Source organism: Rattus norvegicus, chromosome 2 (genome assembly GCF_036323735.1).
Source record: "Rattus norvegicus strain BN/NHsdMcwi chromosome 2, GRCr8, whole genome shotgun sequence".
In the NCBI taxonomy this organism is placed as follows: Eukaryota; Metazoa; Chordata; class Mammalia; order Rodentia; family Muridae; genus Rattus; species Rattus norvegicus.
The window spans coordinates 83,188,969-83,204,792 of record NC_086020.1 but is presented as its reverse complement, the minus strand read 5'-3'; the positions used below and the strand labels follow the sequence as shown (position 1 = coordinate 83,204,792).

The 15,824-nt window shown below is 38.6% G+C and overlaps 1 protein-coding gene across 3 annotated transcripts in view; it reads right to left on the bottom strand.

Moving 5' to 3' along the window:
• The window catches only part of Ctnnd2 (catenin delta 2), an 847,941-nt gene that overhangs the window by 522,617 nt on the left and 309,500 nt on the right, over positions 1-15,824 (bottom strand). For 2 of the 3 annotated variants that reach the window (NM_001271502.2, NM_001415019.1), the window contains exon 3: positions 15,055-15,167. The exons of the other annotated variant lie outside the window; for it this stretch is intronic. In NM_001271502.2, the coding sequence (NP_001258431.2) occupies positions 15,055-15,167 (113 nt within the window). The remainder of the gene's footprint in view (positions 1-15,054; positions 15,168-15,824) is intronic. 3 annotated transcript variants of the gene reach the window in all.

The following is a 15,824-nucleotide window of genomic DNA, read 5'->3' as shown; positions in this document are numbered from 1 at the left end:
GAAAGCAAAGTCGTGAACAGCTTCAAAATAAAGAATGGCTTCAATGGTCTAAGCTCCACCATCTTTTAAACTAGATTTCCATGAATTTTATGGCCAAGACTCCAGAGGAGTGTCATGGGCAGTATCTTTGATAAGTTTTGAAATAAATGCTAAGGTATCTATAGCCATTACTGTTGGTCAATGATATGAACTAACACCAAATGTTCTGTCACTAACTATAATAAAGGACACATAGGGTATTGCTGTTTAAAATATATAATGAGTGTTCTCACTTTGTAAGGGCAAGCTTTAGAAATGATGAGTTAATTTAAAAATCTATTTGAGAAGGCACAAAATGCAGTCAACTTAAATTTGTGCTTTTCAAGGGTAGTGCTCAAGAACCTCAAGAAAGACAGTTGAATATGTTTTTAATTTGACATTACCTGTCAGCTGAAAGTCCAGGCCGCCTCTCCATCACAGTCCCTCAATTAAGCATCCCCTGACCTCACTTTCTTGTTGTATATTCACAAATTTGTTTCATATAAATGGGAGAATAGAAAACTAAGAGAAAACATGATACATTTTTCTGTTTCTGACATATGTAATACAATGATCTCCAATTGTAGTCAGTTACTGGAATTGGCATAGTTTTATTCTTGAATGCAACTCATTGTATAGTGGGGTGTGTGTGTGTGTGTGTGTGTGTGTGTGTGTGTGTGTGTACACATGTTTTGTCCATTAATATGCTGATGGATTTCCTGGCTTAGATAATATGAACAGTGCTTTAGTAAACAGATCTCTGTTGTATCTAGACTTAGATCCCTTTGAATATATACTGCTTAGTGTTTAAGATTATTAAACATGTCCTATGGTAGTTCTATGATATTTTTATTCTTTTGTTCCCCTAAGGAACTTCCACTGATTTCCACAGTGGCCAGGGCAATTACATACATTCCTACCAGAAGTGCACAGAGAATTCCTGTGCTGCTTATATCCTTGGTAGTCGTTATTGTTATTTGTTCTCTTACTGATAGCTATCTTAACGGAGGTGAGATAAAATCTTAATGGACCTTCGATTTATGTTTTTCTGGTGGTTAGTAAGGTGATTTTTTTTCCAGGTTTATCAACTATTTGTACTTTGTCTTTTGAAAATGATCTATTTCTTTGATCTATTAACTGACTGGACTATTTAGTTTCTTGCATCTACATTTAAAAAAATTCTTTATATATTCTCTATATTAATTAATTTGAGAACAAATGAGTATTTAATCACCAAGTGCTTAATCAAGTGGAACCATGCACTGCTTATTAGATGTTTAGCTATGTGATGGCTAAAGCATGGCACTCTTTTCAGACTCACATTTGAAGGTCATTCGCAGGCATCCAAGATGGGTGACTTCCTGACACTGACTATGCCTGCCCTCCCTTCAGGTTGTAGCACTTTAATACGGAAGTGTCATCAGAAAGGTTATACCAGCATAGTTCCTGGTTAAGAGAACATATTCTTTAAAGGGAGAAAGTCCAAGACATACCCAAAGTGTAGGGTAGGGAAAAGAAATTATTCCCAACCAGAGAATAAAAACAGGACTGATTTTGCTCATAAACTTCATGCTTGCAACAAGATGGTTTGGGAGAGTTTTGTTGCCATGTGTGGTGATACTTTGTTGCCTGTGACCCATTCACTAAAGATAAATGACAAACAGAACAGCTGGTGTATACTTATTTACATAAATGCTTTTTAAAATCACAGTGTGTCCAGAATCCTTCCCCACCTGAAGTTGTCGCTCCACAGGTCCAGGAACACGAGGTCATACAATGTTATTTATGCCCAGTGAATGTCTGGATCGCAACAGAAGGCCAGTAGCAGCTGACTAACAGGCCACAATGCACACATCCTTTAATGTATACCCCTTCCACACAGTCACTGCATCATACCGCATCTTCATGAGAAGGGGACATAATCCAAGAAGATATTTTGAGAGAGAATGAGAAACCCATTTTAATAATTTTTACCATATTGTGTGCTTTACACTGTCCCCATGTCACTATTTCACCGTGTCAGCCTTACTGTGCCCAACTTATAAGCTACAGCCACCAAACCCAACAATATTGCAGATGCCAAGAAGTGCATGCTGTCAGGAGCCTGATATAGCTGTCTCCTGAGAGGCTCTGCCAGGGCCTGACAAATTCAGAGGTTGGTGCTCACAGCCAACCATTGAACTAAGAATCGGGTCCCCAATGGAGGAGTTAGAGAAAGGACTGGAAGAGCTGAAGGGGTTTGCAACCCCATAGGAAGAACAACAATATCAACCAACAAGACCCCCCCCCCCAGAGCTCCCAGGGACTAAACCATCATCCCAAGAGTACACTGGGATGGACCTATGGCTCAAGCTGCATATGTAGAAGAGGATGGCCTTGTCAGGCATCAATGGGAGGAGAGGCCTCTGGTCCTGTGAAGGCTTGATGCCCCAGTATAGGGGGATGCCAGGACAGGGAGGAGGGAAGGAGTGGGTAAGTGAGTGGTGGAACACCTTCATAGAAGCAGGGGGATAACATTAGAAAGGCAAATAAAAAAATCTAATAAAGGAAGCAAGAGAAAACAATGACTGCATTATCTGTGTTGGTGCTGTCACTAAGAGGAGAGGGGCTATCCTTGTACAGTGGAAATTCAGTTGACACATATCCCTTAACACCTAAGCATAAACAAAAGGGAGAGTCAGGTAGGCGGTTGATTCTCTGGGTTTTGTACTGAGTTTATATCCTTTACTATGCTCCCCCGGACAGACTGACAGTTTAGTTCACAGGCATGAGAATAAAATGTAAGCTTTTGTGCTTGGCAGAACAAACCTAGATCTTCCTGGGAATACAATAATTGAAATTCAGAACTCTGTTAATTACCATGAAAACATTCTAAGGGACATGAACCTGATAACCGCTTGAAATGTTTACAGGAAAACATTCTAAGGGACATGAACCTGATAACCGCTTGAAATGTTTACAGGGAACAGGCTAGTGTGTGTGACACACACGTGAAACACCTTAATGAGGGAAGGAAACTTTCAAGGATAAGTGTGTAAATTCCACCAAGAGACATGCTAAAAGAACGAGATAAACGGGTATCGTGTTCATGAATCGGATGACTTGTAGCACAAAGCATCGATTTCCCGCAGTAGAGCACACAGCTGTGAAAAATGTGATTCATTACAGAGGCACCACTGAAGTTTATGGAGCACACATGGAAGTCTACTGAAGAGCGGCTGTTGAGACAATTAGCTGTTTGCATGGAAAAAGGAAAAGGAAAACAGGAAAGAAAAGTTGAATCTATCTTGATAGGCTGAATTTAAAACAATCAACAGATTGCAACGTAAAAACTCATTCTTTGTCTGTGAATGGGGTAACACACATAGATCACTGTTTTAATCTCTTAAATTATTTAAAGATTCAAAAACAAGTTTCTTAAGACACCCCTTTCCCCAAAAATAAATACACTGACTGGGTGTCTTAGTTATGGTTTCTATTGCTACGATGAAACACCCTGAGCATAAAGCAAGTTGGGGAGAAATGGGTTTATTTGGCTTACTCTTCCATTACTACTGCAGGAAGTCAGGACAGGAACTCAGACAGGGGATGAATCTGGAGGCAGAAGCTGGTGCAGAAGCCACACTGGAGTGCTGCTTAAGGCTTGTTTGATAAGGGTTGTCCAGCCGCTTACTTACAGAACCCAAGACCACCAGTCCAGGGACGGCACCACCCACAATGGGCTGGGTCCTCCCCCATTGATCACTGATTGTGAAAATGCCTTATGCTGGATCTCATGGAGGAATTTCTTCAACTGAATCTCCTTCCTCTCTGATAATTCTAGCTTGTGTCAAGTTATAACCATATATATATATTAAGTTAGTTTAATTTAAAATTAAATATTAAGTGTTGGGGGCTTGGAAGTTCCTAGGAAACACAAACCTAGAACCAAGAAGGAAAGACGTAGCATCCTAACAAGGACAAAACCAACCAAACAAAAACTAACCAAGCAATAAAAGCCAACAATCTGTCTCTTAAAAGGTGAGAGAAGCAGGTGAAGGAAGGGGAAGACTTTGGAGAACAGAACTGTGGTGTGTCCGACCAGCAGAACTGAATATATTATGAATGAAAATATCTAAGTTAAAATGAAAAAAAAAGTCAATACAAAAATATGCAAAATGCATGAATAGCATTTAGGAGCATTGTAAACATCAATAGCTAATAAATGCATTTAGTCTTCTATTACAGCAGAAATTAGAATAATGAAAGCTTCGAATGCACCAGATTTAGAAGAACAAATAATAATTCGGAAACCATTTGCTGAGAGTACGTGGGGCGAATTGGAAAATCTCTTAGCCTTACACCCTGGTTGCTGCTCTTCATCCCATACCCACGAGAAGCAAAGCTTGCCTACACCATGAACGCCATTCAGCTATGCTCCCAGCCACTTGTTTACAAGTTAAACGTGGTATATTCAGAGAAAATTCTGTATCCATGATAGACTCCATGGAACATAGTCACACCATGGCATGGAAAGTATCTTCTAAGAAAATACACGCCGCACTACAAAGTGCCCCCCACTCCAATGCAAGTGATCCCCAAAAGCAGAAACTAGCTGTCTTAAAAAGCACTTTGCAAACAATGTATGACATAAATGTGAAATTCAAAAACAAGAAAACTAAACATTCTATGTATTAAATGAGTCTGTGTGGAAAAATATTAAGAACTTATGGAAATGATAAAACGGGAAACTCAGAAATGCATTAGTCTGACCTCCTGAGGGAGACAACGGAGAGACAAAAGGAGTTATTAATAGCTATTTGCCAGAGACATTTCGTTAAAAATCATGAACTTATAAATATTATATATTCAAATTGTACATGCTACTATCTTGAATTATGGTTTCTGAAAATCATATTTATATATCCTAATTTTAAATACATTCTTTTTACATTAGATTAAAGCCCTGTAGTAAATGATAATATTTTCAAAAACAGTATATAATTTAGTCTACTCTATGAGAATTACTCTCCTTGGAAATATCACTGGATCTAATTAGCATCTCGGAGCTTCACTTGCTTTGTACTTTTTTGACTTAAAATGAAAGGATTCTCCCTCGAATGAAGCCAGTTAACTATTCTATGAAAATCTGGAAATCTAGTCCCCTGACATTCCCACCAACAGTTCCTTACTTTTCCCTTAAGATTCCCTTGTTCTTCAGTATTTATTGTTTCTTTAAAACCATTCAAATATTCTTTGGGGCTTGGTGTCCTCATTAGTTTAGGATTCCTCTGTTCTGACTCCAAGTGCTACATACAAAACAAGGGCATGATTAACTCCTTCCCTCTGGAGTGCTAGTTCATCAGCCAGTCTAATAAACACTTGAGATGGTCAAGGTTAAGATTAAAGTATATACATTTCAGTAGCCCCGCCCTGAATGAAAGCAGCCAATTTCATTTCCTTCCTTTGCAGTTCTGATCATCTCTTTGTGTGCTCCTTTGGGAAAGAGTAGTCTGCAAAAACACAAAGCTTACATTGTATCGTGAACATTTGAGAGAACCATTGTTACCCAGGTAGGACATTGTGCTGAATGAAGTGTGGTCCTTAAGACAGGAGTAAGCACTGAGGGCCAGGCCAATCAAACCTTTCTCAGAGGCACCAATATCCTTACCCAGAGGCAAAGTTGGCAGAATTAGGTCTGGGGTTAGGACCAGGGCCAAGAAGAGTTAACATCTCACTTTCTGGAATCTTGGATATTCTCCTGCAAAGAACCCCAAGCCTGTTGGACACATGGTCTCTGATACACGTGAGGATCTCCTGTTCACCTGGTACAACATGGCTTGATTAGCTGGCTGCTGACTTCATCCCGTTACATAATAACTTTCTACAGGTTCTGTCCTATTTCCCTCTTGCAAACCATATACAAGATGCTGTGATTCTTAATGAACTTGGCTGGCATAATATACAAGACCTCCTGCCTCCAGTTTTCCTGTGCAAGACCTCCTGCCTCCAGTTTTCCTGTTTTCATTATCTTCTGATGCCCTGCTCTTTCCTTTAGGGAACCTGTCACTAAACAACAGCCTACTGGTCTGGGTCCTTAAGACTGCAGCTTGACAAGAGAAGGCAAATTTCCCTTCTTATATGAAGCTGTTTTTCAGTACCTTATGGTGTGGGGCACATCGTATGCTCAAGACTTGTATTGTTTGATGGATGGATAATAGATTTTCTACATCCTTCCTCTTCTTACTAGAGGCCATCACAACCCATGCGGCAATAGGCAGAGTTCTTTTTTTCCTTTTGGTGGGGGGGTGGGTACCAGGGGACACAAGTTTCATACAATGCCTTTAGGTTCCATAACCCCTCAAAAATTCATGGCATTCAAAGAACACTAACAATTCCAAGGTTTAAGTGATAAAATGAACTTTATCTGTTCCTACACTAATCTTTTGGTACAAATCTCTTTTGGTACTGGGTGGCGGGAAATTAAATATACTTTACCAATACTTAAACAGTGACCTAAGAATTCACTAGGAGTGAACAACAATCAATGCAGGAGTACCTACAAATTCCACACTAAAGATAGCATCCAAAACAGGGTGATATGTCAATGTGGCCTGGCCATAGCACCATACAACTATCACTTCTATAAATTTACCTTAGTGTTCCTGTCCAGAAATGACAATGGTTAGAATACTTTGTCTTTAGTTTGCTATAGTCACAATCTCATATTAGCTAAAAAAAAGAAAAGCAACAAAAGGCTTTTTCTCTGTGTGTATCTCTCTCTCTCTCTCTCTGTGTGTGTGTGTGTGTGTGTGTGTGTGTGTGTGTGTGTGTGTGTGTGTGTGTGAGAGAGAGAGAGAGAGAGAGAGAGAGAGAGAGAGAGAGAGAGAGAGAATTGGGGCATTTCTTTCCTTTTTATGAATGTGACACAAACACTGTCATATTACATTTGGATCAATTAAGTAAAACTTAAAGATTATAATGTTCTATGTTTCTCCAAGGAACCCTTGTAACAAACCTAAAAGGTAAGCATTCTCCCAACATCAAGTAGTTATGGGACATGGAAAGGGAGGATCTATATGAAGCTGGTAATATGGAAAGCTGACATTCAAATCTAGAACTCACAGGTTCCACCTCCACTGTCTTCACCTTCACCCTACAAGAACTTCTTAAAGGAAAGCCAAGCATTCGTTAGAAATTCATGATTTAACAGGCAATATGTGAGTCCCTAAAGATACAATTTAATGATTTACCTTAAATGAGGCGAGTTAAAATGACAATGAGTTCTTAACAGGTGGACACCATCATTCACACGTTAGAGAAAGAAGGTTAATTGCTAAATTTTTAGAAAAGTCGGCAGTCAATTCCTTGGACAGATCTTTTCAATAAACTCTTGCTGAGAGCTACATTCTCAAGTAAGTCCATAAGACAAAGAAACAATGTGTGGCAGTTTTTAAACCTCTTCAGTTCTTAAGGCACTAAACAAGCAGATGTTTGAGAATCCTGGGCCTTATAAATCCTGCTGCACTGTCAACAAATTAGGCAACATCTTCACTGCCTGCTGCTAACACAGCAATCTCTCACATTTAAAATTCTGATAGTTTCTCCTAGATAAAAGAGAATTAGAATACATTCACAGACAACATAGTAAAACAAATCAAGAAGTCTTTGTTTGAAATGATAAAGCTTCCAGTACAAGTTAAGTGTATATAGTACTGGTCTAGCGCATCAAATGTTTTTAAAATACCTTAAATAAAAACTCACTTTCCATTCCTTTTCTGTATCAATTCACTAAATGGAGTTTCCAGGAACTCTCTACCTAACATTGAAACCTCTGGAGACACTAATTTCTTTTGCTTAACTTATAAGGCCGATCTCTAGAAAGAGGGGCATTGTCACATCCCCAAAGTTTGTTTAACCAGTCTCTCTAGCCTAATATATGAACTCCAGATTCAGTCAGATTTGGTTTCTCAAAAATAAGGTGGAAACCACTTGAAGAAGACACCCAACATGACACTTCGGAATCTATATGTAGACATGTTCCTATGCAAGCACATGTGCACAGACTCATATATGCAAAAAATGAAGAAAACTATTCAGGTCCTGACTGTACAAACAGTGCGAAGAAAATGAAGAACCTAAGAGAGAAAGCTGGAACAAACCCAGGACCAACTGTTTTCTGATGTACAGTTAAGGAAATACCCACCGATCCCAAATACAAGTAAGTATCTTGCTTCTTTGTCATACCAATCCAGCTCTAAAGAGAACATTAGAAGGAAAACTTGAGGCCAATGAGAACGTTAACTACACCCAAGAGGACATGAGGAATAAAGCTCACCGAATATTTACCCTGAAAAAGTCTAAAACAAGCAAATAACGCCAATAACAACATCACAACAATAAAGCGACAGGGATTGGTAAAGATTGCTCATTAATAACTCTAGCTATTAATGGTCTACATTCCCCAATAAGAAGACACAGACTAGCAGATTGGATTAGAAAACAGGAACCATCTTTTTGCTGCCTCCAAGAAATGTACATCACCATCACAGAGAAGCATTACCTTATGGTAGAAGAATGGAAGAAGGTATCCCAAGCAAAAGGAGCCAAGAAGCAAACAGAAGTAGCTATTTTACTATCTGACAAAACAGCCTTAAAAAAAACTCATTAGAAAATACATGGAAAGACATTGCATGCTCATTAAAGAAAATATTACATTTATGCACAAAACATACAAGTGGTCCCAAGTTCCTAAAATAAATAATACTACAGCTAATATTGAACCTCACCCAGTAAGAGTGGGTGACTTCAATTCTCCACTTTCATCAACAGAAATGGTAGAAAATACACAAACTCATGGAACCTAAGTAACTCACCACTGACTGAAAATTGGGTCAAGACAGAAATCACAGAGGAAATTAAAAACCAAACAAACAAAAACCTTTTTAGGACCAAATGAAAACACAATATTATGAAATCTCTGGGACCCAGTGAAGGCAGTTCATAGGAACATTTACAGCTTGAAACAAACAAACAAACAAACAAACAAACAAAAGGAATGACAAAAAAGAAAACCAAAAATCCACAAAAACCAAAACAGGAAAAATAAAACAACTGGAGAGATCTCATGTGAATGACAACACAATTGAAAGTAAAGAAAGAAGAAAAGGAGGAGGAGGAGGAAGAGGAAGAGGAGGAGGAGGGGGAGGGGAGGGGTGGGGGAGGGGGAGGGGAAGGAGAACGAGGAGGAGAAGAAGAAGAAGAAGAAGAAGAAGAAGAAGAAGAAGAAGAAGAAGAAGAAGAACAACAACAACAACAACAACAACAACAACAACAACAACAAGAAACAACACCCAAATGGAGACAAACAAAAGATGTAATGAAGCTCAAGGCTAACATCAGTGTAACAAAACCAAACAACCCCCCCCCCAATAAAATCCATGGAGAAAATGGTTCTTTGTAAGGTTCCTTGTGTGAGTTTTCATCCATTGTACCTTGTCATTTTTCTGAGTGTTTGCTCTAGATTGGGAACACAAACACTGTATTCACTGACACATATTTTGTCCAGAGCAAAAGGAAGGTTGGTTTGTATAATCTGTGTTGCTCAGTAATTAGGTAAGAGACAATAAAAAGGTTCTCTGTGCATTTGCTGAGAAAGAAAAACATGCATGATGGACAAGCGACATCCTATGATGCTCCTGACTTATATCCTCCTTTTATCTTTGTAAAGATAGGAAAGCATTATCACAGTTTTACAGTTAGAAAACAGATTTCAAAGACATCAAAAACATGTTCCCAGGCAAAGCTACCCAATACCTAGAAACACAATAAACCTGTGCTCACTTTTCTTTGTATTGGGTGCTGGGGATTGAATTCAGGGTCTCATGCAGGCTATGCAAGTTCAACTACCACTCAGTCACATCCCCAGCCCAACAATGGTGAAATGCAAATATAATTTAAATAACTAAAAACTCATCCTTTCACATTTCGGGGGGGGGGGGGGAGTTCCAAAATAGAAACATGCAAAATACCTTCTAGGCTAATTAAAAGTTTACAGATTTCATTTTCCTCCCAATCAAAATGTTATATTCCAAAATTCATTATAGTTCTCCTCCACCATCTGTTTTATGATAAAATATCTGTGAATAAAATTTTGTGAATTGATTATTTTTAGATGTAAAATACATACTAGTTCTTTGAAATGACATTTTTGAAAGAAGCTTGGCTTCAAAATGGTAGAAAGGTTTAGACACATCATTACGTGAAGCTCCCAAGTAACCATAAATGTTAGGCTTTCAAACTTTTAAATGAACTACATCTCTTCCTCAAAGAGATGGCTACTGTCAATTTTTTTTCTTTTTTTTTTCTTTTCTTTTTTTTTTTTTTATTAACTTGAGTATTTCTTATATACATTTCGAGTGTTATTCCCTTTCCTGGTTTCCGGGCAAACATCCCCCTCCCCCCTCCCCTTCCTTATGGGTGTTCCCCTCCCAACCCTCCCCCCATTGCCGCCCTCCCCCCATAGACTAGTTCACTGGGGGTTCAGTCTTAGCAGGACCCAGGGCTTCCCCTTCCACTGGTGCTCTTACTAGGATATTCATTGCTACCTATGGGGTCAGAGTCCAGGGTCAGTCCATGTATAGTCTTTAGGTAGTGGCTTAGTCCCTGGAAGCTCTGGTTGCTTGGCATTGTTGTACTTTTGGGGTCTCGAGCCCCTTCAAGCTCTTCCAGTTCTTTCTCTGATTCCTTCAATAGGGAACCTATTCTCAGTTCAGTGGTTTGCTGCTGGCATTCGCCTCTATATTTGCTGTATTCTGGCTGTGTCTCTCAGGAGCGATCTACATCCAGCTCCTGTCGGTCTGCACTTCTTTGCTTCATCCATCTTGTCTAATTGGGTGGCTGTATATGTATGGGCCACATGTGGGGCAGGCTCTGAATGGGTGTTCCTTCAGTCTCTGTTTTAATCTTTGCCTCTCCCTTCCCTGCCAATTCTTTTTCCTCATTTAAAGAAGGAGTGAAGCATTCACATTTTGATCATCCGTCTTGAGTTTCGTTTGTTCTAGGGATCTAGGGTAATTGGCTACTGTCAATTTTAAATCAATGGGCTAAATAGCGTATCCAGTTTTATTAACACAAATTTTAGTAAATTTATTAAACGGCCATGGGCAGTCTGTGAATGAACCAGAGCCTCATATATAATAATTATACTAATAATATCTTATCTCACTTGTGGGAGGATAAGCCTCAGAAACATATTCAGATGAATAGTCTCAAGATAATCATCATTTTAGCAGATGGATAAAAAATGCAGAAAGTCAGTTAAAGAGTATTTGTGTACCCAAAGTTAAAAGGACAGAACAGATAGAGAAGGTTCTTCATGACTCAAGACATAGGCCGATACTTTGTAATAGCATTTTAACACATGGGTTTGGGGAAAAGATACCCGGGCTCAAAAATTAGTATACATCTTTTACATCTGAAAAAATGTTTTCCATGTCTTTATCTCCAAAGTGAAAAATGAAAATTTATCTCATAGGGTAAACAGAGTAGATTGTGTAGTTAATGTGATCTGTACAGTGTTATGCCCAACCTATGGAAATTGCTCAGTATATATTATCTTTAATAATTTAAAAACTATTGCTATTATTACAATTTTAAAGCCATTACCATCCTCTTCACATCAGAATACTCATAAGCCTAAAACTTACATACGTCTGCTCTTACATCCAATTACATTGAACCTTCAGGTAATTATCTTAGCAAGTATTTTTCACAAAATCTAACTAGATTTGTGAACAGTTGAGAATTATGTGTTCTTTACTGTGTTACTTACCCACAAGCATGTACACTCTAAGAAGTGCTTAGGGAGGTAAGTTTTATTATTGTATAAACACGGTATGTATTTATACCAACTGAAATGATCGCATCACAAGGTTTTATAGTCCTATGACATTGTAGCCATATATGGAACACACTGTGGACTTAAATGACATATGTTGTGTATAATGACATTATGTACAAATATGCAACCTAAGGAAAAATGACATAAGATATATCCTGTACTTTGTAGCATGGAAATGTTTATATGCGGTAAGATTTACAATATGGGCAAAACAATAACAACAGCCCAGCAGAGATGCAACAGAATGGCTATGTGTCCCTATACTATCTCCACATTTGGTTACTACTCCCGGGCACTACCTATGTGTACACTAAAAGTCTGACTTGGAAGAATTACCTATGGACCAGTGGAGGCAATGGAGGATCAACAGACACCTACGTTGAATGGTTGAGAAACCCACTCAAGTTCATATAATAGAAGGATGCAGCAGCTTTAAGCTAATTTATCTTTGTGGATACACACACACACACACACACACACACACACACACACACACACACACACGAATGATTCTAGATGATTCTGTGTAGTAACCTAAGACTCTAGCCCAGATGAGAGAGGACCAAAGAGCTGACCATGGGGAAAAGAAGGACTACATGAACATGTGCTGTCCCATTCATTAATTATGCCCTCATAGTTTCTGGACAAGTAAGAATTGATTGGAAACTTATGCAGAAAATTGATGTGCTAGCATTCTAGAATGTTCCTCGTACCTTATATAGATTTAAGAAAAAATGGTAATAGGAAATCTTAAATGAGTAATTTTAGGATTGAAATTGAATATAATGTATATAAGGGCAGGGAATTAGAAAAGAGATCAAATAGAGAGACATATTCATTGAAAAGCATGAAATTAGGATTGTTTGTGATGGACGCTTCTGCTCCAAATTTTATATTAAAAGCAAATGTAAAAAATTCTTTTCTTAAAAATGAGTCAGTTCAGAAAAAGAACTTCATAATATTTCTACAGTCTTTGTATTTTCTCATAAAAGTAAAGCATATAATCTAAAAGAGCTTAGAAAGAGTTTCTATAAAAGTGACTTGTGACATCAACTCAACAAACACATTTTCTTGCTTAAAGAAATGTATACACCGTTGTTGGAAGAGTGATGTTTTATACATTTTGAAATTGATTATTCCTTAGAAAAGGCGCTGGGCAATGTTACTCAGGATGGAGAATGTGAATGGACAGGTAAATAGGCTGAGAATAAAATAACAGAATTCAAAGCAAAACAGATGTCAATTTAGTGAGTGCTTATAGACCTACTACATCACAGACTTATGAGCGTCTTGGAGGGTGGTACACTTTAGTCCACAGTTCTACAGATACCCAGAACTCTTGATGAGATGGATACATGCTGATTTTTCTCTTTGCCATTGATTCATTTTGAATGAATCTTGCAACAGCAAAGTAAATGTAGCACACTAGCCCTTTCCTTGCTCCTAGTAAGGTGTGTTCAGACTCTTAGACATTTCTGTGGTGAGTTTCAGAGTCTACAGAAACACTGGTGAGCAGCTACAAACACCAAAGCATGGTGTTTAATTCCCTGTCAAACAGACTGGACTTAGTGGTACCTAGTGAAACACAAGAGTTTTTTTTTCAATGTTTTATTGAAGACCGAAGACCCACCTGAAAGTGGGTGTCACAGTCTCATGTACTAGTGAGATTAAATATGAAGAAGAAAAGAAGACCGGCAGGGTGCCCACTTTTATCTCTGTCTACCCTGGTCTGTGGTCACATGTAGCCTCATAATCCCACCTCCTTCTTTCCTTCCATGACTTGAGGCAGACTCAAATTAACCCTTTGAAACTGCAGATCTCAGATGAGTTCTTTCTTCTCTTAGTTGCCTTGGTCATGATGTCTGACCGCAGGAAAAAAAAGCTGTAACTAAGCTACACCCCTTCAAAAAGGCTTTGCGAATAGAAAACAACATCCACCCACACTGTTAACCAAGTTCACAAACACAGGGTGCAAATATTTCTACAAAGAAGATTCATTACAATTCAAGAAGAGAACAGTATCGGAAGCCTAGTGTCACCATGTATTTTTATTCTCACCTTGGAGCAGGGAACTAAGGGCCAACAAAACTCATAAGGTAGCCTTCAGAGTGAAGTGTCTGTAAAGCCTAAGAACAGAATCTCTGTCACATTCCCAGCCATGACAGATCACAGTGTGGGCTCTCACAAGTGGACTGTGAAGCAGCGTTACATCGGGGTAAGTCCACAAGGGGCATCATTCATGCTGTGAAGAGAGAAAGCCTCTGTACAGCCTCCCTGCCTCAGTCTGCTAATGGTTAACAAACAAACTGCTCTTGCATCCACTCAGCGAGATGGTGGAATCCATTTACCCATAATGATACTATTTCCTTAGCCAAGAAATCTTCCTACAGATGAAAAACACCCAAAATACAACGTCAAACAGATGGCAGAGAAATACTCCATGTTTCAGAACGGAAAGTTAGGCCTTATACATGATTTCACTGAGGACAATTTATTTTGTTATAAATGATTTTATTATAAATATATTTATAAGGAATAAATATTAGTAATCAAGCAGCTATAAGATGTTTTAAAAGATCTGTCTCACACTAACTAATTGACCACTTTCAGCCATAAATTACTAAACATTCTTCCATATGCAGTTGCTTCTGGAGGAGTAATTTTTAACAGCACTATGCATTAGCAAACAATTTGGGTGCTATCAAAACATTCATCTCAGTAACCTACAGTTCTGTATCATTTGGAGGGAAAAGAAAACCCTGTGATTTGGCATCTTCTGATTCCCAACAATTTCATTGCACCAAAGCCTCTCTTTGTGTTAAAATTATACACATTTTGCATTTGGTATAAGTATTAATTTTGTTAAGAAGATTTTCAAGTACAAATCAGGCTACTCTGGATACCTTCTGAACAACTTAAATCTTTTTTTTTTTTCCGGAGCTGGGGACCGAACCCAGGGCCTTGCGCTTCCTAGGCAAGCGCTTTACCACTGAGCTAAATCCCCAACCCCAACAACTTAAATCTTAATTCAGGACCCTTACGATTTCTTTCCCACTTCTGACTGAATGTCCTGGCTAGCTTTGAAAGGAAGAGGACGTGACTACTGCCAATGGCAACGCAAAGTCGAGAAAGCGCTGGGAGCCCAGAGCCTGTACCTGATGCTGCTCATGCTTCCTGTCTCGGAGCCAAGCTTGCATCTCTCCAGCTGGCTGGCCACGATCTGGCGTTCAGCCTCCAGCTCTCGGGTCAGCCTTTCAAACTGTAATTCCTGAAAGAGACACACCAAAAGGATGAATGGTAGCATCTATGAGACACAAGTTCAGAACCAAGGTGACAGGAGGATGGACGGGGAGAGTGGGATTTTTCAAGGTGTCAACTTTCAGAAACAGGGTGCTGCTGGAGAATTAGGTGGGGGCTTGAGTATTTGACAGACGTTTGGGGCACTGGTGCCAGGACAATGGTCCCAGGTCACTGAAATACGTTATTTATTATCTGTTTCATTATCTTTACAATGGGCTAAAATACTCATTTCATAAGCTGAAGCGAGAATTAAGGTGAGATATCCAGCTAAAGTAATTTTCTACTTAGCTATCATTTTTAATCCTGTTGTTTGACAAGTAAAACTATAAGAAGTCTGGTACTTGAGCAAACCACTAACAGTTATCATTTAAAATTTTATATTTAACAATTTCAAAAATTAAATTATGTGCACAGTTATATTTTGAGAGTAAAAATGAAAGATGATATTGCAACCTGAAAACAGGGAAGTAGTAGATTTTTAGAGAACTAAAACCTCTCTAAGGTTAGTGGGTTTGTCTTTCACAAACAGTCCACTATCTTATTAGCCATCTTCAGATATCTGTGGAAGAGGTTCTTATACCGAAGGTTGTGATGGCTCCTTTAGTGTTATTTAAAAATATATTGC